Raw genomic sequence first — 24,443 nt, forward strand, 5'->3', positions numbered from 1 at the left:
TTGCAGGAAAAGATTGCTGATTTTCTCACAGTTAGGTCCGTGGTTCAGTCCATCATTGCACTGATGCTGGCTGGTTCATCAGACTTGGCCTTGTTGTCAAAAGATTGCCGAGGAGAACTGTGAGCCCCTGTGATTGGGATGCACGTGGTATTTACAATATTGGATGGTACGCAGGGCACTGGGTACAGTACAAGATAAATAATACACTTGTCATAAAATGCGCTGTGATGTTCTGATGACCATTTCTGGTCCGGTATGCTCTGTACGTACTTCTCGTGCCAGAGTTCCTCTCTGTTCATGTGATTCACCAGACTTTTCACAAGCTAATGGCATTGGCAGGCTTGAAGCTATTCTGATTTTAACAAAATGCTGCATCTTACGATTTTAACTTGACATCTTAAGAGATAACATTGGCTTTATCTGCTGCAGTAATTGCCTTGGGAGGCTTAATTGCAGCCAGAAGGCAATGAAATTTGCTGTGTGAATTCAACAAGTCTTTATGATAAGGATTCTGCCTCTTGCCCTGTACTCCCCTTTGCTTCCCTGTGTGTTGTGGGGTTCCCATGGAGCTCGTTCTGGTTTGTTACAGACTGCTGCTGCTTTTGCAAAAATGAAGATGAAGATAAAGAAGAGTCGTCGTCACCCACTGGGCAAACCACCAACCCGCTCCCCGCTGTCGGTGGTCAAACAGGAGACCTCCAGTGATGAGGGTGAGCGACCACAAACCTTTTGTGTTATGCTTAAATGGTAGAAAACGCAGCGTGTTCCCATTTTGATAACCAAACTCATCCGTGGAGATGTCCCTTCTCACCTCCCACCTCTTTTTCTGTCAAGAAAAACATTTTGCTGGCTGCAGAATGAGGCAGCGTTTGGGCAAAAGGGAGGAAAAATAGTTGGCAGAAAATAACATCTCAAAATAAAAGCTCCTTCTTAGATATTGCATCAAAGTGAGAGGTGTTCACCTCAGTCACCTCCACTCGTGTTGTGTGGTGTAATTTACTGCTTCTGGGTCTTACCCACATTATGAATACTCGGAAAAGTCCCCAATAAGCAGCTTTTGCATGGTGGGGCAGGTACCTGGGGGTGTAGTTGGCCATCCTGCTTTCACGGTACTTACAACCTCAAGTTCCAAAGGACATCCTTCCTGTTCACTCTCCTTCAGAGAACATATCCACTGATTTGAGAGGAGCCTTGTGTAGAAGGGGATATTCTGTACATGCACAGCTCGTTTTCTTACCAAGGCTGATGCATTTGATGTCTTGTATCATGGAGCGAAGTGTCGAGAGGCCGTTGAGACCATTTATCTGGTTTGGTGCGATACCTCGCAACAACCGTTGTGCTGAAGGATCCTCACCAGACGGATTCTTTTTGCTGGTTTGACTTTTTTGGGTGGCGCGCGGGGCCTTTGGTGGCCCCGGGAGCAGCTTCCGCTGGTGTTTCCTGGGCACTGATTGCCAGCACTGTTGGGCAACATCTCACCCAACAGGTTCTTCTCCTCCAACTGGGGAACAGAAGCAGCTCCGCACCCCTCGCTTTTTCAGGGCAGGTGTAGGACAATCTGGAGGCTGCTGTGAGGAGCAGTGAGCGTGTAAATTAAGGGAAATCATATGCAAAACTCCAATTCAGTTGAGACAAATCGTTAGCCTTTTCCACTTGGGTATAGCTTGCTTGAAATGTAGGAGCTGTCCTGGATGCTGCGTCTCAAGGATCCATCCTGGGGTTACCGAAGGTGATAACATAAAACAGTCATTTCCTTTTTCCTCTCAGCCTGTCGATCTGGATTCTGACGGTGGTTTCATTGATTTCACTGGTATCAGAAATCCTTGCTGTCTCCTCATGTGCTTTGAGAGTAAAGGCATCTTGGAGGTATCGATCTGCATGTCCCAGGTCACTGGTGGCTTTAGGTTTTGGCTGTGCCTTACGTGAGCTGTGGGCACGTGTAGCTGGAGTTCAAACCGCAGAGCACGTCCTTGTCCCCTCTCCCTCTCCAGCAGAATGCTGTGGGAAAAGCTGTGCTATTAGCAATTATTGGTAGCCTTTTGGATACCAATATTCAACTGAAAACGTTGGAAGAAAAGCCACTTTTGGGGAAGGAACAGAGATAGCATTCATCATCTCAAAAAAAGGATTGATCAATGAAACACAACAAAATTTACCACTTTGCCTGGCAAAACATATCAGATTAGTTGGGGGAACTTTTCTAATCTGAGTTAGTGTTTTACTACAAGTTTCTTTTATCCTTTCTGGCAACTGTCTGAAAATCCTCAAAGGGAGGTGGGCATGGGGAGGAGGCTCAGACTCGTTGAGAGCAGAACATCAGCTGCGTATTTGCAGTAATTAACAGCGAAGCACTGAACGGTTTGGTCTGATGTGCTGAGCTCTGGGGATAATGTTCTAGAAGATGTTTTTGAGTTGCCCTGCCAGTTCTTTTGGAAACTTTGCAGGCTGGCAACGCAACGAGTGCTTTACGCTTAGTCTTGCATGGAAAATTCCCTTCTTTAACTCTTAGAGTGACTCGAAAGTCCTTAATGAGGAATGGTAAGAAACTTGGACCCTCAACTAACACCAATGGATTCCGTGGTGGTTTAATCGTAAAATGCCAAGAGCCTTTTACAGGTTTTGTGCAAACAAAGAATTAGCAAACTAATTAGTGCCGGCAGTACCTATCAGAGCTCTGGCAGGAGAGGGGTGGTGGGGAATGCAGATTGAAGGCTTAGCGGTGAGCGCTTGAGAGAAGTCGCCGTGGAAAGAGAAAATGAAAACTTGGAGCTGGGAAATTTCACGGCCAAGAAAAAGGCACAGGATGCACTTTGGTGGGTGGGAAACCCAGCCTGGCTGCTGACTGGGAACCGGGAGCTGGCTGCGCCGAACCAGCGCGGACTGCGTGCGCATCTGGAGCCGCTCCCGGCTGCGGAGAGGAGGAGGAGGAGGATTTCTTGCGCTTGCGTCATGCATTCGGAACTTGGCTCCAGTAAAACGCTGGTTTAGGTTTCTACAGCTAGAAAGTGGAGAGGGTTATGAAGGCGATAAATCTGGATTCTCTTCCTTCTTCCTCGTGGCCAGTTCCATCTGGTCATCGGTGTCTCTGTCTCCTCAATCGCACCCATAAGTGGAGATTATTTCCATCAAAGTCTTTGAGGCACACACACATCAAAAACAAGTTGAATGTTCTTATTTATTGAACTTGTGTTGTTGAAACTTTAGCTGTTTAACCCAACGTGGCTGCCTTTTGCCTGTACTCTCTGCAGCCTGTTTGGCCTCTACTGACTGTCCGTTGGGGATTTTTTTCTTCCTAGAAACATTTCCATTTTCTGGGGAGGAAGACATGAGTGACCCAGAGGCTCTGAAATCATTGCTTTCCCTCCAGTGGAAGAATAAAGTGCATAATTTCCCAGCCGAAAGGAAATTCAACGCGGCCGCAGCGCTGAGCGAGCCGTACTGCGCCGTCTGCACCCTGTTCTACCCCTACAACCAGGTACGTCCTCCTGCGGCGCCGCTGCCGCTGCTGTGCCAGCTCTGCTGCAGCCCTCAGGATAAAGACTCACGCACATTTGCACACCAAAGAAGGCTGTTTGGATTTAGCAGAGGCGGTGGATGAGGCTTTTTTATCTTCTTGGCTCCTCTGGCTTACCCAGCTTTCATTTTATTTAACTTTTTAAAGAGCTTTGCACCGCCAACACTATTCCATGCAGAGAAACGGGGCCGTATTGGGCACGCGATTGCTCTTGTTTGAAGGCCGGACTTGTGCATATATGCAAACAAGCAACAAAATAAAAATGTACTGAGTAAGCACATCCATCATTTCTTGGAAACTACCAATATGCTTTGGGATACGTGATGAGCAGAACGGCAGAATTTATCAGATGAATTAGTCATTGGCCCAGTTGTGTATCGATTTGTTCTTGCGTGCTCATCGAGCCAAATCTGCCTTTGTGTGTCCACTAGGAATTCGGGCCTTGGATGCATTAAATGTGTTGGAAGCTTTTTCTGAGAAAAGCAGAACCCATCTCCCTCTTCAATAAAATCTCTTGATTTATTATACAGAGCAAAAAATATAATATCTGTTCTGATTGCTGGATGTTGCTGTGCAATGGTTGTAGGAGAGCTGGTACAGCTGGGCCGTTTCAATCCACTGCTTTAACTCTGCTACCAGGAACCTTGAAATGTCCTTCAGGGTGAATTCTGGTGGAAAGAGGGAAGGATGCCAAGAGGATGGGAGAGCGGGAGGGCAGGTCTTGCTTTTATTAATATTTCTTTTCCTTGGCGACTCCAGCTGCAATTTAGGAATTTAGCTTTTTACAGAAGAAAAACAGGGAAAGCTTCTCATTATTCTAATGCTTCTTGGAGCTTTCAAACTAAATTACAGATCCAGCACAGGCCTAAGGAAGGGAGAGAGGAGCAAAAGGGAGGGCTGGGGGTGTGGATTTAAAGTTCATTATTAGTTTGCACGGGGAGCGCTCTGAGTTCAAAGTGGAAACTGTGACCATGGAAAGGGCGATTCCGTCTGACGATCTTTTCTCTTTAAGTCCTTACAGATGGATAAAGAAGCCGTCCCGGCCTCGGGAGGGGAGCCCAGCTCTTTCGTGCACCTCTCCAAGTGCGGACAGAAGACCAAGCCCCTGATCCCCGAGATGTGCTTTACCTCAAGTGGAGAGAACACTGAGCCCCTTCCTTCCAATTCCTACCTTGGGGAGGATGGAACCAGCCCCTTGATATCCTGTGCCAAATGCTGCCTGCAGGTTCATGCTAGTGAGTGTTTCCTTCTTCACCAAAGCCTTTCGGGTATTGAGAAGCTTGAAAGTTTCTTTGTACGTTGCCTATATTCAAATTGTTGTGCTCGCTGTACCTATTGCTCCCACTTTTTCCCTTTCTGGTCCTAGTATGCGTGTGTATTCGAGTCCATCTTGGCAGCCACTGATCTTAAAAACACACACAGATACTCTTTTTACTGGTTGTTTCTTGGCTGATTCTTCCATCTCACAGCAAAGATTCTTTTGTCATCTTTCATTTTTTCAGTAATAAAGCAGAAATCACAAAGCTGATCTCACTCTTCGCTTGCTCAGATATTGCTCTGCTGGGTAAGGCTGTATTGTTCTTGCCTGCGGCAGAGATTATGGACTCGTTTCCGAGATATATTTTATTAGCATCTGTGTTACTGTTTGTAGGAATGGCCCTTGATTACAGAAAGCAACATATGTCTGTTTGTTTCCCTGATAGTCAGGTCTAAAAGAAGATCTGATTAATCCTGGTAGAGCGTACCTTCACCGTCGGTTGTATGACATGTAGTTAACATTTGCGCTCCTGCTCGGAGATGTGACGAATTACTGTTCAACTCTTTGATCTTGACAGATGGGGAATCTTATTTGACTTGCATCAGCTGGAATTACTTGGGTTGTTCCAGTTGTACGGTCCTCAGGTCACCGTGCAGCTCAGCAGGGCTGGCGCTTGGGGAGAAATAAAGCGCAACTTTCATTTCTGTCCTGCGCCCATCATTACAGTCACTTCTGGCAAATAAGAGCGTGTGATGCAGAGTGTGAGGATGAAGACGGATTTCATGTTCTCTACAGCCATCAGAACAGAGATGCTGCATCTTGTACATCAATATGTCTTCAGTAGTCACAGAATCCCAGAATGGACTGGGTTGGAAAAGCCCTCAGAGCTCATCCAGTCCAAGCCTTGGTCCAACTCCAGCCCATTGACCAGATCACGGCACTAAGTGCCATGGCCAATCTCAGTTTCAGAATCCCCAGGGCCGGTGAGTCCAGCACCTCCCTGGGCAGCCATTCCAATGCTGACCACTCTCTCTGCACAGAATTGCTTTCTCATCTCCAGCCTCAATTTCCCCTGGCAGAGTTGAAGCCCAAGCCCCCTTGTCCTATTGCTGAGTGCCTGGGAGAAGAGCCCAATCCCCCCTGGCTAGAACTGCCCTTCAGGTCGTTCTAGAGAGTGCTGAGCTCAGCTCTAAGCCTCCTCTGCTCCAGACTGAACAAGCCCAGCTCCCTCAGCCTCTCCCCATAGGGCTTGTGTTCCAGTCCCTTCCCCAGTCTTGTTGCTCTTCTCTGGACCCGCTCCAGCACTTCAATCTCTTTCCTGAGCTGAGGGGCCCAGAACTGAACACAACACTCCAGGTGTGGCCTCCCCAGTGCAGAGCACAGGGGAAGGATCACTGCCCTTGTCCTGCTGACCACGTCCAGTCTATCAAAATGGTTTCAGTGACCAAATTGAGGACGGAGGAATGTGGGCAAGGTGATATTAATCTGCAGTCCCAGAGTGCAGAGAAATTCCCTTTTCTATTCCGGCTGTGCTCTACCCTTGAGGGTAGGGGTTAAATCCAGCCTGATGTGGTCTCCAGCGTCTTGTTTCCTGTTGCTGTTTGTACCTCTAGACCACAATGTCCCTTTGACTTTGCAGAGAATCCGTTTGCTTTTCTGGCAGATCGTTTGGTTGACGTGGCCGCACGCTGCAGAACCAGCTGCAGTCTCTTGTCCTTGCTGTGCCGGGTCCTGGCAGCACCAGAGACGCAGGGAGAAGGAGCTTTTGGGAAGGTTTCTGGGCTTTTAAGGCATTGACAAAACCCACATAAAGAGCATACTTTTACTGGTCCATTAGGACCTTTGTTATGGGACAGTCTAGAGCTCAGTAAGTGGGAGTTTCTCCCCTCAGATCCCACAGCCCAGTCACCTGTGGTCCTGAACCAAGAGATCAGTGCTGACATTTCAGCATTTCCCCCTTTTTTGCTCCAGCAGGATTTTCAGCTCAGTTTCCAGATCAGGTTTATAGACTCGGTTTTCTAGGACAGGGTTGAATCTGCTTTCTTGGCTTTGCCGCATGATGAAAAGAGATTTCAGATGTGGAAGACAGCTGCGGATCTATATTATTGACTTTCTTTTGACATCATGTTTATCTGGTTAAGTGGATGATTTTTATAAATCAGGTTATTGTGGCAATCTCAGTGCTTTCTGAAGAACTTGTTTGAATTCAGTAACTTGAGCCTGTCGTTCCCACCTGAAACGTTCTGCTCGGCTTTGTTAGGACAGGTAGAGGCCGTGGGATGAGTTTGTGTTAGTAGGATGCTGGCTGGCAGTTTGTGATGTTTCATTCTCGTGTACATCTACTTCTTCAAAACTCCTTCTCTGTCTTTTCCCCATTGTTTTCAGTGGCAAACCTCAGTGCCTTTTACAGGGTTTTAAGGGCTTTTTTGGTCTGATTTCCTTGTCTTTATAATGGGTATAATACCTACATGCTGCAAAGTATGTAGGAGGGTTTGGTGCTTGCATATTGCAAGCTCTGTAAAATCATATGTTTCTAGCACTCATAGAACCAGAAATCAGTTTAAATACTGTTAAATATGTGAAATGCATGTATTTAAGTACAGTTCTTATAATACCACTTAGCAAAGCCAACTGCTTCGGTGATGCTCATGTTCCGTGCTCTCCGCTGTTGCGCTGTGCGGGCGCGTTCCTGCAGCAGCAGCATCGCTTCTGAGTCCGGTTCTGAGTCCGGGTCTTGTCTGCAGGATCAAGCGTTGCAGTTGTAGTCCTCGCAAAAAGAAGAAGAAAACTAAAGCTAAGCTGTTTCCTTTCAGGCTGTTATGGAATTCGTCCAGACTTGGTGAATGAAAGCTGGTCTTGCTCACGGTGCTCAGCCAACGCGTGGGCAGCGGTAAGTGTCGGCGCGTCTGGAGGCAATCAGTGATTAGCTGTGGGAATTAATTAGATACAGAGGTGGGTGCTGGGGAGGGTCCAGTTTGCCTTTGCATCCCAGATGTGGTGTAACCGTTTATTTTTTGGGCAAAGCGGGCAGGCTCGTGGAGCTTTTTGGGCCGATTCTGAAGGTGTTTTGTTCCCCCAGGAGTGTTGCCTGTGCAATCTCAGGGGAGGAGCTCTGCAGATGACCACGGATGGGCGGTAAGCGATGATTTTAAACATCCTGTCCTTCCGTACTGCATTTAATGCTATAGTGTTGTGAATTTGGTCTTGGCGCTCAGGGTAGCGGCTGCTTTGGCATTAGAGACATAACTGCTACTCACTGAGTTGGAATAACCATGTTACCCTAAACTCTGACCCGAGTTTTTCAGTAGCAGGGGTGATGCGGCTCTGAACACTGTGAAATTTGGTTTATTCTCAGAAAAAAGTATTTTCAGAGTGTTTAGTATCATGCAAGATAAGGTTGATCCCAATTGTTCCAGAGACATTTACCTTGTACGACCGTGATTAACAATCACCTGGTAATGTTCCCACGGCTGCCCACCGTAAATATACCTTGATACCGAGGGAGTCAGAGAAATGTTAACTGTCCTCTTGCGTATTTAATTCAAATATTGGTAGACTGATTTCCCTCTCGCTTTTTTCCCAGGTGGGTCCATATAATCTGTGCGATCGCTGTCCCCGAGGCCCGTTTTCTCAATGTGATAGAGCGTCAACCTGTAGACATCAGTGCTATTCCAGAGCAGAGATGGAAACTGGTGGGTGTCTTGTACCTATAGAGAGAGTGTGAACAAGAGCTAGAGAAATGACTTTAAGCAGACAGGAAAACATCGCATGGGATCATAAAGTAGCTGGGACTAGAGGTGATGTTCTTGCTCTTATTGCCAACACACGTACCAGGAGGAACAGGCTGTGATTTCCAGATCTGCTTGTGCTTTCCAGGAGTTGCTCTTCCCCTGGGACACTTTCCCACCTCTGGCTCAGGGCTCAACTACCTGAAAGCTTCAGGTATTGAAAGTACCGCACGGCGAGAGTGCAAAGGACTGCGGTAACTTAGAAAGAACCTGACGTATTACTGACTTGTTCATCTGTAATCTGGTTCATCTCTCTTTACAACATTTCTCTTTTTCTATCAAGAAATCTCTTGCAGAAATGAATAATCATTCTTTGTGACCGTGACTGCAAGGCGCAACTGCAAAGGATTTAACACAAGTCCAGCTCCGACTTGTTACTTAGTGGCGTAGCCTTATCTTGAGGGATTAGTAATGGATGATTCATTAGCTCAGAGCAATTAATCTTGATGTTAGTTAATGCCCCATCACTGTAGTGTGTTATTGCAAAATAAATGGTGCTTTTGCTGCTTTTTTCGTGCAGAAGTCAGCTGGGTGACAGTGGGAGTGCGGTGCGGGGGAAGGTGATGCAGCAGCCGTACATTAGTTAACGGGTGATGTGTTCGTTAGCCGCGCGGCTATTTAGTGCAGCCTCAGCCTGGGCCTGCCTGGGAGACGAGGAGGAATCTCTGTCTGCTTCCAGAGTTATTTCTCTGTTGTGCAAATGGGTTTTGTACACAAATGTGGATGTAAAAAGCATTCATTATTCAGGTGGAGTGATGGAGCAGCGTGATGCGAGAGCGATAAATCTTGCAGCAGTGGTTCTTTATGGATCGTCTGACATTTCCAGCAAGCATCCTCTTCATTACCAGCACTTGTAACGATGAACTAAAAATCCTTTTACACAAGACTCACTTGTATTGCTTAATGGAGCCTCACAAGACTTAATTCTTTAACTCTTCTGTGGCTGCCTCACAATCCTATAGAGCCAGGGCGGTATTAAAACACATAAAACTGTTGCTTCATTTTGCTCCGAAGCATTGGCTGTTCTGCACAGACCTACTGCGCATTTCTCTGTGCTGTTCCCGAATTAAAGCTTCTCGGTGGTGTTGATTTCTGCAGGGTTGTATTCCATTCACACCTCGTGCTTTCTTCATGTCCCGGGAAAGGCAGAGAATTTTCATGTGAAATACCTTGTCTAATGATGGGATTCCTTATGTTAAAGCGAGCAAGAGCTTGGTTTTTAGCTCAGTTCTTGGCAAAGCCTGGCTTTAAGAGCTCTGCTTGGAAAGCAATGACCCTGTGGCAGGGCCTGTTGGCTGCGTTGGGCAGCATTGGACACAGGTTCAGATTATTTTTTTATTGATTTTTAAAATATATTTGTATTTTTAAGTTAGTGGGAGATGCTGAGGTATCAGGGTGTTGCGGTGATCTGTTCAAAGCCATCTCCTGCTTTCTGAGCATGTGCCCTTTCAAGCACAAGTCCATTTGTGGCTTTGCATCATTTTAAAGAATGCAGCTTGCGTGCTCCCTGATTGATGGCGTATTACGGGCCCACGCGCGTAAATTATTTATGATGTGGAAATTTGGAATAATTAGCTGTCATTCCTCGGTGGAGTAAATGAATTGCGGTGTTCATCATGCAGGAGACAGCCCATTTCTTACTCTCGCTGTGACCCCACGCTCCGCTGTGCGTTCATTCTGGAGATTTTTCTCCTGTGCTTTAGAAATTCTCTCTTCTTGCTCCCTCCGCTCCCATAGAAAATGTCTTTAAATCCCCATGTGCCGCTGTCCTTTGGCACCGCTGCTTCTGCCCGCCCATCTCCCGCATCTAGATTTTCCCTCTTCCCACCATCTTCCACATTTCGGTCTCGCTGTAGCTCAGTTTTCTTTATCTTTTGATCACATTTGCTTTGGCTCCACTGGGGCAGAGTCCAGTTGAGGCCTGGATCCAGCGCAGTGCCTCAGGGGTCAGTGCTGGGGCTGTATTATTCAATATATTCATCAATGACTTGGACGAGGGAACAGAGTGACTGTCAGCAAGTTTGCTGGTGACACCAAGCTGGGAGGAGTGGTGACACTGGAAGCTGTGCTGCCATCAGAGACCTGGACAGGCTGGAGGGTTGGACAGGGAAAAATGTAATGAAATAGAACAAAGGCAAGTGTAGAGTCTTGAATGTGGGCAGGAACAACCCCAGGTTCCAGTGTAAGTTGGGGAATGACCTATTAGAGAGCAGTGTAGGGGAAAGGGAGCTGGGGGTCCTGGGGACAGCAGGGTGAGCATGAGCCAGCACTGGGCCCTTGTGGCCAGGAAGCCAATGGTACCTGGGGTGGGTTAGAAGGGGGTGGTCAGTAGGTCAGAGAGGTTCTCCTGCCCCTCTGCTCTGCCCTGGGGAGACCACACCTGGAATCTTGTGTCCAGTTGTGGCCCCTCAGTTCCAGAAGGACAGGGAACTGCTGGAGAGAGTCCAGCGCAGCCACCAAGATGCTGGAGGGAGTGGAGCATCTCCCGTGTGAGGAAAGGCTGAGGGAGCTGGGGCTCTGGAGCTGGAGAAGAGGAGACTGAGGGGGGACCTCATTAATGTTTACAGATATATAAAGCGTGAGTGTCAGGAGGATGGAGCCAGGCTCTTCTCGGTGACAACCAGTGACAGGACAAGGGGCAATGGGTTCAAACTGGAACATAGGGGGTTCCACTTAAATATGAGAAGAAACTTGTTCCCGGTGAGGGTGTCAGAGCCTGGCCCAGGCTGCCCAGGGAGGTTGTGGAGTCTCCTTCTCTGCAGACATTCAAACCCGCCTGGACCCCTTCCTGTGGAACCTCAGCTGGGTGTTCCTGCTCCATGGGGGGATTGCACTGGATGAGCTTTCCAGGTCCCTTCAACCCCTGACACTCTGGGATTCTGTGACTATTCCATTGTTGTAGCTCCTTCCCCCGTCATGAGGAGCGTCCTGTGCCGCTGGGCTGTTTGGGCACACGCTGAATCTTGGACGAGCCCTGTTCACATCAATAAAAGCAGATTCGTGATAGCACGGGGTTAGCGCTCCCTGGAGAGACACTATTGAGCACACCGCGGATCAGCGGCGGTCCTGCCAGCAGCAGAATTACCTATCGACACTTTAATAATGAGATCTCGTTGCTCTCAGCGCCCACTCCTGCTGCGCACTTTGCTGTGCTGCTTATCTGACTTTGGAACATGGGTTACGAGCGATAAAGGCACAGCTTATTAAATCCTGAAAAACCCCACGTTCTGGCAACACTAAGGCCTTGGCTTTGAATTTCCTGGCTTTTGTTAGTTGAAGTAAAAAGGCCAAATTAATCTTTGGTGTAAACATACTGGCTTGAGTTAATTCGCAGGAATTATTCGCTACGAATGTGGGGCAGATCCCGTCAGGGAGGGCTGATGCTGGCACCGAGATTGCCAAGAACGCATCTCCCCTTTTCTTTTGCATGTTTTGCTTTCAAGGGAAAGAGAAATACTCTTTGGAGAAGGAACGGCCTTTTATTTGGCTTGGCGGTGTGTTGTGGCTCTCGGCTGTGACAACACAAATAGAACATTGAAATTTGACAATTCTTACTTTGCATTTACTGGCTGGTTTGTAATATGATAGCACTCCTTATATTTTTGAGGATGCTCTTTCAAGTCAGACCTAGCAGCAGAGTGAATTTGTACTTCTGGGCGTCGTATTGGCTTATTGTGTGATCTCAGGCAGCTTACGCTACGTTTCTAATCCCACGGGATGTTGTAATTCATATGGATCTAAAATTTAGGTCACGCGTTCGGAAATGTTGCAGCGTTTCAGCAGGAGTTTAATGGGAGTGAGGTAACGGGAGGGCACGAAGAGGGGAAGGAAGGCTCTGTTTAGTACTGGATGCTGCAGAGAATCACAGAATCACAGAGTGTCAGGGGATGGAAGGGACCTCGAAAGCTCATCCAGTGCAATCCCCCTGCCAATACTGACCCCTGAGGCACTGCACTGGATTCAGGCCTCAACTGGACTCTGCCCCATTGACCACGAGACTCTGGCTTCTTCCCTTCAGCCAGTTCGCAGTCACCTCCCTGCCCGCTCATCCAGACCGCACTCCTCAGTTCAGCTGGGAGGATGCTGTGCAGACTGTGTCAGATCCCTTACTCAAGTCAAGGGAGATCACGTCCACCGCTCTGCCATCATCCATCCATCTTGTTATGTCCTCATAAAAGTCAATGAGGTTGTCAAGCACGACTTCCCCTTGGTGAAGCCATGTTGTCTGCCCCTAATGACCCTCTTATCCCTGATGTGCCTTGAGATGGCACCAAGGAGAAGTCATTTCATCAGTTTCCCAGGGATGGAGGTGATGCTGACCGGTCTGTAGTTACCCGGATCCTCCTTCTTGCCCTTTTTGAAGACTGGAGTGACATTTGCTTTCCTCCAGTCCTCAGGCACCTCTCTTGTTTCCCAAGACTTGGCAAAGATGATGGAGAGTGGTCCAGCAATGACCTCAGCCAGCTCCCTCAGCACCCGCGGGTGCATCCCATCCGGACCCATGGATTGATGGATGTCCAGATTGCCTAACTGCTCCCTAACCCAGTCCTCAGCAGCCCAGGCAAACTCCTACGTGTACCGTCCGCACGGTCTCCAGTCAAATTTAAGTCTTTGTTACTGGCCAGCGAGCTCGTGAATTACTGCTGAGTGTTGTCATGTTTGAGGGGATGCTGAGTTAGGCTCTGCTTTAGTTTCTTTGGGTTTTAAGTGAGTCCAGGCAGGTGTCTATAGGCAATTCTGGAAGTGCTGGACGTGACCTCGCAGCAGGAAACGTCCCCGGTTTTCGCCGGGTAATGGGGCGCCCCGTGGTGCAGTAAAGCGGCTGTTGACCCTCTGCCCTGTGTTCCCTTCCAGAAGTGCGTGTACTGTCGGAAGCGGATGAAGCGGGTGTCGGGCGCCTGCATCCAGTGCTCGGACGAGCTCTGCTCCACGTCCTTCCACGTCACCTGCGCGCACGCGGCCGGCGTCCCCATGGAGCCCGACGACTGGCCCTACGTCGTGTCCATCACCTGCTTCAAACACAAAGCCGCTAACCAGAATGTACGCTTGGGGGTTCGGCTTTTGTTGCGTTTTTATTTTGTGGTTTTGACGCAGCTTTTAGGATTGCAAAGAGCAAATTATTCCCATTTTCTCTGCAACGCAGGTTCCCTTTCGAAGAGAGGTGACCCTTGGACAGACTGTGATCACAAAGAACCGGAATGGACTCTACTACCGATGTAAAGTGATTGGCATGACAACACAGACTTTCTATGAAGTGAACTTTGACGATGGTTCATACAGCGACAACGTTTACCCGGAAAGCATTATCGTAAGGAGCTCTGTTACCGTTATAGACGAGTACAAACTGTAATGTGTGCATTCCTCTTCTGTGCGCTTTGGGGTGGAACAACAAAGTAAAACTTAAAGTTGCTGCTTACATAGAAAAATTCACACTGCTTTTCATTACTATCGTTTCATTACTATCATTTCACTTCGTTTGTTCCTCTGTGAAGATGTGATTTTGCCACACGTGGATGGCTTAACAGCAAGCAATCTTTGGTTTAACTTGCATCCTATTTATTTTGTGGTTGAATAATCTCTTCTTTTTCAACTGACAAGTGTGATTCATGGGGGAAGCAGATTGTCTGTAAGCGCTTGTGGTTCAAAACAGGGAATTCACTTAATAGCGGGAAGGTGTGGAAGAGGCCGACTCGTGCATTCCTTTCCTGATCACACCTTCCATTCGCTGTGTGACGCAGCGCAGGTCACTCCGCTTGGTTGTGTCGATACAGGAGATCTGATGTTCAGGGATTTGTAAGGAGAAATTTCCCAGAACCAGGCTCTGTCCCCAGAAGGAGCTGCAGGTCTCTGTTATTCCTGCTCTCTCACTTGGTAATAGTTTCATTTGAGATGACTGCAATTAATCACAAGCGCAGAAACTTTCTTATACTTGATGCTAGTGTTATGTAGCAACTTGAGCAGTGATTTAAAGGCGCGTTTTTAGGTCTGACCTCTTTCCCTGTGTCTCCAGAGCAGAGACTGCATCCAGCTGGGGCCCCCTCCGGAGGGAGAGCTGGTCCAGCTGCAGTGGACGGATGGAATTGTCTACAAGGCCAAGTTTATTGCAGCCCAGATCAGTCACATTTACCAGGTGAGTGTGGGAGGGCACCTGTATGCTGATTATTACACAGATAATGTGGCTCACTGCTGTTGAACACTTGCTCTGGTCTTGAAGGGAGAATTTCCCTTGTGAAATGAATACTGCTGGTAGTCTAAAGAGAAATATCATGTTAAAATAGGATTGGGGTAAAGGTTTCCGTGGTAGAGTGGATGTATGGATAGACATACGTCTATGAATTTGCCCTTTTCCTTGTGGCTCGGAGCTGACTGAGCTCACAAGTGACCCAGCCTGAACCACTCTCTGCTCTGGACGAGCTGAGCTGGTGGGCCAGAGCTTCCCAGGGGTCACATCTACAAAATCACAGCTTTCCCCCACACTTTGAGGAAAAAAGGGAAAGAATTGGTCAGGAGATGACTGTGAGGGGAGGAACAGTCCTCTGGTCATGGGAAGGGACTTTGTGGAGCGGCAGCAGCGTGTGGGAATAACATCTTGCTGTTGTGTGAGGGACTGGAAACCTTCAGTTTCCCCTGGCCAAAAGGCAAAGAAAATCTCCTATCTTGTATTTATTTTAAATGGGGTTCTTGTTTCTGTCCTTTCTACACTGGAGTATTTGTGCCCAGCACAATAACCCACCTGGTGGGTGAACCGGCTTTTGCGTGTGTGTAATGGATGTTAATTGCCTCAGAGAGGATGCGATCTGAGGTGACCCTGCTTGTGAATAACGACAATAGATAGTGCCATAAGGATCTATTGTTATGCATGCTTTCCAGTTTAATCACAGCGGAGGAAATTGTCATTGATTTCTCGAAGGTACAATCATTTGAAACAGGCTATTCCAGCGATAGCGCCAGACAGCAGGAAAATATGCATGAGGAGTTTGTGTTGTTCAAATCACGCCGTTACCTCCAAGTAAAGCTCTTTCCATGGGGAGAACAGCCTGGGTTTCCACATGGGTTCACTATGCAGATACTTTTTCAGTATTTATGGTACTTTTACCTGTGTTGGAACAGATAAAAGAGACAGTTTTGTTACAAAATAAGTGTGTTTGTCGGAAGACAGCATGGATTAGCTTTTGCATTTTAAACTGATTTTGCAGCAGCTCCCCGGTTCACATCTCTAAGTCTACAATTGCTGTGCTAAGATTAGATGTGTATCTATTGTTAAAAATTGGGCCCAGACGACTGTCTTGCAACCCGATGTGCTCTAATGTGTGGCCATAACGGGTCTAACCCCTGTCAGTGATTTGGAACTTCAGTGACCAAAATCCAGCCGCTCTCGGTTCCTGAGCTCAGCTGATGGGAGGCAGCTTGGTTGGTCTCCATTAAGTGAAATCTTCGAGGTACAGAGAAGCCTTTTTTTGGGGGTCTTTTTCTCTCAATGGGGCACTTTCGTTCTCAAGAGACCCGGCAGCTCCCAGATTGCTGGAAGGGGCAATTGGGTTGTGACACAGGTGAGCAGCACCCACGCTGTGCCGCAGCAGCAGGTGCGGTAACCCGTGCACTAGGGTGTAGAGGTTGTCACCTTTTGCTAGTTAGACTCTCAGCTATTGCCACTGTGTCATACTGTTGCGGACCATGGTCTCGAGCAGAAAGAGAGCTTGTCTGAAGAAGGCTGTAGCAACTCAGACAGACTGTCTGCCCCAAACCGTGGCTGTTCAGGTTTGTGGCTGCAGGGAGTGCCAGAGCCTGCTGCTGCTGGGTGATGATGGCAGCATCCCACCTGGGTGAGGGGTGAGCAGGTGCAAGATCTGCTCAGCATGGTTGCAAAGCTTAAGGAGGAGATTGAGATGCTGAGGACCATTGGGGAGTGTGAAAAGGAAATGGACTGGTGGAGTAACTCTCTGGCGTGCCACTCACAGAGGCTCCAGGGGGATACAGGCTGCCCAGGGGGGTTGTGGAGTCTCCTTCTCTGCAGACATTCAAACCCGCCTGGACCCCTTCCTGTGGAACCTCAGCTGGGTGTTCCTGCTCCATGGGGGGATTGCACTGGATGAGCTTTCCAGGGCCCTTCCAACCCCTGTCCTACTGGGGTTCTGTGTTTGTGATAGTTTAAGGTGTAACTGGTTTAACTGGTGAGCTGCAGGACCTGGGCAATGCAGGTGGGGTCAGAGCACAGACACTTTCTCCTGAATTTGTCCAATCTGAACCCGCCATCCCATATTAAGCTGTGGTTTATGTCCTTCTGCATTATCCAGAAAAGCCTAATAAGTCTGAAGCAAAGAAACTGAGAATGTCTTAAAAACTTCTGATAGTTTTAACATTTTTATGTGCACGTTTCCATGAATAAACATTCCTGTAACATCTGTTGCATAATTCATGATACAATCAGTGCTTGGCGGAAAAGGTTTGATGTGAGGAGTTGACACCGTTTTTTGTACCTGGCTGACTGTTTCTGCTTGTTAAAATACAAGTACGTTTTAGTAGCTGGAGATGTTTCCTTATGACACGAGAAAATGCTTTGTTTAAGATGAAAGAAATCCGTATTACCATATTGGTCTGAATACAGAATTGCCTTTTAGAAGTGAAAAGCGTCTTTTTTTCAGGCTTTTTGGGTTCAGCATCCTCAAAACGGTTTGGTGGAATCTGGGAACGGGCAGTTCAGGTACCGTAAATGTAGAGGCCAAGTTCTTATGTCATCCTCTGCCTCCTCTGCAGGTCGAGTTTGAAGATGGTTCCCAACTCATGGTAAAGCGTGGAGATATTTATACCTTGGAGGAAGAGCTTCCCAAGAGAGTGAAGTCTCGCCTGGTGGGTATCAAGGTAACAGAAACAGCCTGTGCTTTGCAGTATTCACATTTTTTAGCATATTGTTTAGACATCAGGTGAATGCAACCCACAGTTTCTGCGGCCGTAAAAGCTCTTGTCATTCACAAAATATGTTGAGTAGAAGGAATCCTGGATGTGAATGCTTAAAAAGTGTTTAAATTTTTTTCCCTTTCACATGTTTGGATACAATTTTTGTGTTCTCTGGCTAAAAGGTGATGTTCATATCACTTTAAACCATAGGAGTTTAGTTATATGGACTGCTGTTCTGTCTGAATATTGCGTTTCATTAGAAGTGGGGTGAACTGAGTGGGTGCTGCAGAACTGATGAACAACAAGGGACAAACCCCCGTTTCTCCCCAATCAGATTTAGAACGTAGCTCTTACCTATAAAGCTCTTAATCCAAAAGATCAGTCTGTCTTTAACTAGAAAATATGAGGGATGTATTTCATAGCTCTTTTAGTTCCAGACTTGCTGGGTGTTCTCAGACATGGTGCTTCAACCTTTAAAGACGTCTCATTTAACCCAACGATGCGACTGGTTTCTACAAAAATGGCGAACATAAAGTTTTCTTCTTCATTCTAAATGTCACATCAGGCACTGCGAGACAGGAACGGATCCCCAGAGTTAACCTGCCATGAGCTTCTGGGCTTCTGTCCCCTATAGAGACACAAAGAGGATGGTCCCCCCTTCCCTTGAGACTCAGTGAGTTGCTGGTCTGGGTTAATGTGGCGATTCACTGACCCGGTGAATCCGCAGCCACCAGCAGGAGTGTGAGACGCACGTCGTCAAAATGACCCATGACAGGAAGCTTTTGTGTGCTTATGGATGAAATCTCCAAGGGTTTTATCCCAAAAAATGCTTTCTGTAATGTAGCTCTGGATGGCATCTTCATCTTGTTTGAGGCTGTAAGACCTCACGGCATAGATTTGAGAGGTTAATAATAATTTACCTTGTTATCCTTGAAGGACTTCTGGTGGCAAGGAAGCACCCTAGAATTCATTTCTAGGATGTGCACAATATTCCAGTTTATTTCAGCTGCCTAATAATAAAAAGAGTGTATTTGTGCCCTGAAAAACAGCATTTGGGAAGCAACGCGTTCCCTGCAATGGAGACATCAGGGTTTGTAGCAGTTCCAGAGGAAGGCAGGCGAGCTGGAAGGTGACTAAAAAGCTAAAGGCTTTTCTCCTGTACTTTCTGCTGCCAGAGGCGTCAGACGATGCTCTGGCTGTGACGCTCTGATATCGAACAGCAGGACAAAAGAACAGAACGGTAGGAGGTGATAATTTCTACCAAGAAACGCATCTCATTGAGAGCGTAAGAGCAGGACGAGCAGGAGCGATTGTTCAAACAGCGATCCCTAAGCGCTTTCTTTGGGTCTTTTATCAAAGACGTCAGGGAAACCCCAATTCCCTCTGCGCTTTCCATTCTGAACGAATAACCCGAAGAGGCAGAGGACAGGAGCAGAAAGAGAACGGGCAAGGCAGGAGCTGAAGTGAAAGATTCTGAAACAGAAAGAAGGTTTGGTTGTAATTGTTGATTGCAGCTGCATGCTTTGCATGTTCCGGAGTTTGCTTTTTCTCCAGAAATGCTCCGACCAAGCGGTGCCGTTGCTGTCCCCACTGTTGCGCCCACGTCTCTCTGCGCCTCTAACGCTGTGCTTTCCTGTCTCCCGCAGTCCCTCAGCACCGGGGCCCCTCAGGAAGATGTATTTTCGGGAGATGAAGTGAGAGCCAAGCGTCCCCGGCTGGGGAATTCAAGAAATCCCGAAGAATACGGACAAAACCCCGATTACTTGGCCTTTATGGAGAGCCTCTTGCAGACACAGTACCAGCCTGGAACTCAGACCAACATGTTTTAACTAGGATTAATTAAAAATAAAATGAAATTAACCCTTTTCAAGCCTGCGGATAAAATAAGGAGGGAACTGTGGACTAGAAGACCGGCCTTGTGCAATAGCTGTGAATATCGTTCATCTTCTCTTGGTTTAAGTGCACAAAGTCCCGTCTGGCTGCGCTACCTCCACTTGGCCAGGAACATAGAGCTTGAAAACCTTCCGACAGCATTTTCCATGGAGACTTTGGGAGAGTTTGTCCTAACGGGGCTTTGTGAGCGGCTCCTTTTTGTGAGGCTTGCAAAGGGTTAAATTTTAACACAGTGACTTTTTCAAATATGTCAAACTTTTGTCTTTCAAGGTGCTATTACATTGACTACTGAAGCAGCCTTCGGAATGGTGTTTTCTGTACATAGACATCACCTTTGTGAAGTTTTCTATAAATGAGCATTATTAAAAAAACAAGCCAACAAAAATAGGAAAACAAAAGTTTCCACAAAACATTTTTCTAGCTGATGGCTTTAAAAGCAGAAAAGAAACAAAATCCTCCTCGCTCACCCCGACCGAAATGTGACAAATGTGACCGCGGGGAGAGCAGGAGCCCGTGTCCTGGAGAGCTCCGGCTTCTTTTTTTTGTAAAGAAACACTATTTGCTTTGTAAACTGGGGAAGATGGGGACAAACGTTTCACAACCGGGATATTTCTTACCCTTAGTTCTCTGCAAGACTCGCGATCCACGTTGCTTTCTGCCTTGGCACCAGGAAGGGACACCGGGCAGAACCGGCAGGTTGGGTCATTCTCATCATCTTCCCTCCCCACCTTTGCCATCACCGTTGTTTTCTAGTTCCAGCCAGCATGGCTTTCTGTTCAATACGCCAGTTCGAGTTTTGACAAGCGTTTTGTTGCCGCTTCTTGTGTTAATTCCTTTTGGAGCCATCCCTTCCCATTGCGGCGGAGCCCCGAGGATCGCTCCGCTAGGCATGTCCCCCATAGGAACCTGTTTCTTTTCTTTGTCTTCTTATTTTTATTTGATTTTATTTTATTGAGTTGTGCTCCTTAACAGTTGTGAGAATCATTCCATGACGGAAGCCTGGGAGGTGTTTGTATGTTTGTTTGTTTTCTTTTATCTTATTAAAGAAGAAATTCCCCAAACATCTTTGATTGTTGTGACATCTTTTACCTAAACTGAGACTGAGCCTTTGAGATACTCCCGGGGAACAGGACCTCAAGTGCTTTGCTCGACTCGCTCACTGCAAACTGAACAAGCGTTGAAGGTAAAACCCAAATCCTCCATAGTGAGTGGGCAGCTCCCGCTTGAACGCTTGAAAACCACCTCTGTTGGTTGTGGAGCGGTGTTTTGTACCAGAGCCTGGTCCCCAACCCCGCTGAAGTCTCTGGGAAGTCTTCCTCTCTCCTTAGAGAAGCTCAGGCAGGTTGGAAGCCAGAAGAAGGCACCGTTAACACAGCATTGCGATGGGGACATGGACCCACGGGGCCGTCGCACCACGCGCCCCACGCTGCGGGATCCGGAGTGATCCTTACCGCTTAATTCCCTCAAATTACTGCGCAGAAAGAGACAATGTCCTTCATTTGGTTTTGAAACCCCTCTGCAAGGCGGTCGCAGTTCTGCAGAGAGGATTTTAAGCAGCGCTGGAGCTGCATCTTTAAGGGAGTAAGTGGGAAGGATTCGTGGGCTGGCAGATGGTAGATCAGCATCTTAAGGGACTCGATGGGTATTAAACTGTGCCAGTGAAAGAGCGGAGATAGAATAACGCATTTTTCTTAGGTTTTTGTCCTCCCTTGGAAGACCTGGAGTTCCCTTGATTCCTTCTGCCTCCACTCCGGGTTCTTTTCTGTGCGCGTTTGTAATGGGGTTTTATTTCGGGGTTTTTGGCGTTTTCAAGAGATGGCTCCGAGAATCAAAACAAACCGAGCCTAATAAAAATTTTAAAAACCAACAAGGTTCCCGAAAGCCTGGGTTGTCACTCCTACACAGGCGTCTCCTGGCTGTTACGACACCGAAAACTTGCTTGTGTAAAAGAGCAATTGGAAGAGAATTGGAACAGCAGAGTTGGTTTTTGGAGGCGGGAGGGGAAGGGTGGGCTGAGCAATGGGGAATCTCCTCTGCACGTTCAGGTCCTGGCTGAAATGGCACCGCTACTGTGTTCATGTGTAATACCTTTCCAAAATCCTCTTGATATTGTAAGAACAAAGTGTGTTTCCTCAGCCCGTATTCAGATGCTGAGTTATGTTTAACATGAACCTGGGACTGTCCAATGCTCTCCCTTGTTGCAGGGGTTCTCCCTTTTTTGTTTCCTTTTAATCCCTTGGTTTGGTTTAGGAATGATGTGCATGGTCTATCATGATCATATCGACGGCCCCTGTGCATCAGGCTATTGAAAAGGAAATAGGAAATGCACATCCCTCCCCTTCCCTCAGTGAATTATATTTGTAAGTGTCTGATTATGTGCTATAAAAACAATCATTCCCCTCCCCGCTTCCAGATGAAGGATGTGATGTATTTCATTTTTCTCTGCCTTTAGGTTCATAATGAATTAAAGGCTGTTGAGCACTTCAGATTGACGCTTTTTGGGGGGTTGAAGTCTCTTCATTTCTAAGTTTAAAGGCTTTTGTGCTGCAGGAGAAGGCGGCTCCCAGCTCCGGGTGCAGAGCCGGCTGGTACGACTGAGCCAAGAGGAGTCGAGACCCTGGGGAAGAGCGTGGTCTTCCCTTCCTCTCCGGTAGCGGTGCAGGGGACGAGCTCTGTCCTTCCACCCCTGCCCGAAACCCAGAGCCGAGCTCGCAACGCCTTTCTGTCCCAACTCCAGGTTTGCTCTGGCGTGAGAAGTTGCGAAGTAGCCAGAGGTTGCTCTAAAATCCTTTCTCTTTTAAATCACCGGTTTGCTGCTTCCTCTCTGGAGTCTGCTCGCAGCTTTTCTTTCTGGTCGTGCTGACACCAAAACTCTTAAATAGCGGCTTCCTCAACCTCGTCTGGTTGGAGAAGGGTCTGCAGCTTGGTGAGAAGAAATGGGAGAGAGAATTCCTTTTTTTTTTTCCTTTGTAAAGGGCAGGTTTATTTAGCAAACTGAAAGTAGCAGCATTGATTGGGGTGAGGCTATTTAGTGCTATTTATTGCTGCGGCTGAGTGGGCAGCTCAACCTTCCGTAAAGCTTGAGACAGAATCACAGAATGGACTGGGTTGGAAAAGCCCTCAGAGCTCATCCAGTCCAAGCCTTGGTCCAACTCCAGTCCATTGACCAGATCATGGCACTAAGTGCCATGGCCAATCTCAGTTTCAAAACCTCCAGGGCCGGTGAGTCCAGCACCTCCCTGGGCAGCCATTCCAATGCTGACCACTCTCTCTGCACAGAATTGCTTTCTAATCTCCAGCCTCAGTTTCCCCTGGCAGAGTTGAAGCCCCTGCCCCCTTGTCCTATTGCTGAGTGCCTGGGAGAAGAGCCCAATCCCCCCTGGCTAGAACTGCCCTTCAGGTCGTTCTAGAGAGTGCTGAGCTCAGCTCTAAGCCTCCTCTTCTCCAGACTGAACAAGCCCAGCTCCCTCAGCCTCTCCCCATAGGGCTTGTGTTCCAGTCCCTTCCCCAGTCTTGTTGCTCTTCTCTGGACCCGCTCCAGCACTTCAATCTCTTTCCTGAGCTGAGGGGCCCAGAACTGAACACAACACTCCAGGTGTGGCCTCCCCAATGCGGAGCACAGGGGAAGGATCACTGCCCTTGTCCTGCTGACCACGCTCGTTTGGATCCAGAACGTCATCAACTTTGTCCTTTGCCGTGTTGTGGTTCTCTTACTCATGGTAACTTTTTGTGCTAATAAAACAACTCTTCTTGCAAAGGTGCTTATTGCAAATCCCCAGCATGCAGATCTATGTTCACACGGGGTATTTTTGGCTTTCATGGCCTCTCCTTCTGACTTCCAGCTTTGCAGCCCATACACGGGAGGACATCACAGGCTTTGGACGCTCCCCCTCTGCAGAACTTGCTCCTTTTTTCTTTGCTTTTGTGACTGTTCAGCTTAGGGAAAGAGCAGATGATGGAAAAAAACCCCGTCACATGCTGTAGACATCTGTGCTTCAGCCGGTTTTGCAGAACTTCTATTTCTTGAGGTTATTCTTTGGGGATTTTTCTCTTTTCCTCTTCCCTCGCTTTTCATATTAGTTCTTCGTCAGTAGTTCTCCTTCAGCTTGAACAAATTGCACCAGTTTAATAAAACTGCTCATTAAACAGGTGCAGTTCCTTTCTGGAAGAATGGCCTTGCTTTGGTTGGAGTGGTTTACTTGGCGAGTTTTAGCTTAAGGTAATCAGGAGCTGTTTTAGACTCAACTTCACTTTGAATCCGGGCGTGTTGGTTTAGTTTAATGGCAATTTAAATGGAACTAGTGGGATTTCTGGGGGGGGAAGGTGTTATGTAGGAAATGGGCATCGTTCAGCTGGGGGCTCAGAGGAAGATGGGGATGGATCAGCACGTTGCGTGTGTCAGTTCTCTCTCCGACTTAAACTTCTCCAAAGCGAGAGGTAAAGGCTTCCCTGCAATAGGCTCCTTGTGTGCTGCACTAGGGAAATCGTTGCTTGCCTTCTTTGGGCTTATTTCCCCACCCTGCCTACAGCTCTAGGTGGACTACTGAGCTTTTTGTCCCCTTTTGGCGATAATTCAAATGGTTGCAAAGCCCTGACCTACAAATAGACCGGGTTTTAAAGAGCGTGGGTTTGCGGAAGAGCTTTTGCAGGCCTGCGATTGTACTTTGGTGGATTAAAGCAAAGAGCAACGCTGTGTGTGTGGACCCTGCCGAGCGCCGGGTTGTCCCTGTCCCCAGGTAGGTGTGACAACACGCGCGACCGTCACCAGGTGGATGAGCCAAGTCCCTCTTGTAACCCCTGTTATTTCCCATGACATTATTTTGGTGGTTTTTTTTCTTAGGAGGACAACTGGTCCCTTTATGTCATTTATAGGTTAATGAGGAGACCCTGCAAATGAGTTTAATGGCTGATTCAGGGTGATACCGACCGCTGCTCCTGGAGCTCAACGACGGGAATGAAGGTCCAACAAATCACCTGAGACTCCAGCAGAGAAGATGCTGGGGGTTCCTGGTCTCCAGGAACATGTGCAGTTCACCTCTTGCTTCTCGTCCCACCACCAACTGTACTGGCAAACCCACCAACACACACAAATAAG

At 47.7% G+C, this 24,443-nt stretch overlaps 1 protein-coding gene across 4 annotated transcripts in view; it reads left to right on the plus strand.

Moving 5' to 3' along the window:
• KDM4B (lysine demethylase 4B) overlaps nt 1-20,409 on the plus strand; it is an 81,473-nt gene extending 61,064 nt beyond the window's left edge. For 3 of the 4 annotated variants that reach the window (XM_065858321.2, XM_065858322.2, XM_065858323.2), the window contains 11 exons: nt 590-710; nt 3,297-3,475; nt 4,527-4,749; nt 7,586-7,662; nt 7,852-7,907; nt 8,356-8,464; nt 13,415-13,600; nt 13,704-13,868; nt 14,571-14,690; nt 17,315-17,407; nt 19,102-20,409. In XM_065858321.2, the coding sequence (XP_065714393.2) occupies nt 590-710; nt 3,297-3,475; nt 4,527-4,749; nt 7,586-7,662; nt 7,852-7,907; nt 8,356-8,464; nt 13,415-13,600; nt 13,704-13,868; nt 14,571-14,690; nt 17,315-17,407; nt 19,102-19,284 (1,512 nt within the window). In that variant the 3' untranslated portion in view covers nt 19,285-20,409. Of the gene's footprint in view, nt 1-589; nt 711-3,296; nt 3,476-4,526; nt 4,750-7,585; nt 7,663-7,851; nt 7,908-8,355; nt 8,465-13,414; nt 13,601-13,703; nt 13,869-14,570; nt 14,691-17,314; nt 17,420-19,101 lie in introns of all 4 variants that reach the window. The other variant, XM_071799555.1, reaches the window with a different exon arrangement.
• Nucleotides 20,410-24,443: the final 4,034 nt, after the last annotated feature.

Source organism: Patagioenas fasciata, chromosome 27 (genome assembly GCF_037038585.1).
Source record: "Patagioenas fasciata isolate bPatFas1 chromosome 27, bPatFas1.hap1, whole genome shotgun sequence".
Taxonomy (NCBI): domain Eukaryota; kingdom Metazoa; phylum Chordata; class Aves; order Columbiformes; family Columbidae; genus Patagioenas; species Patagioenas fasciata.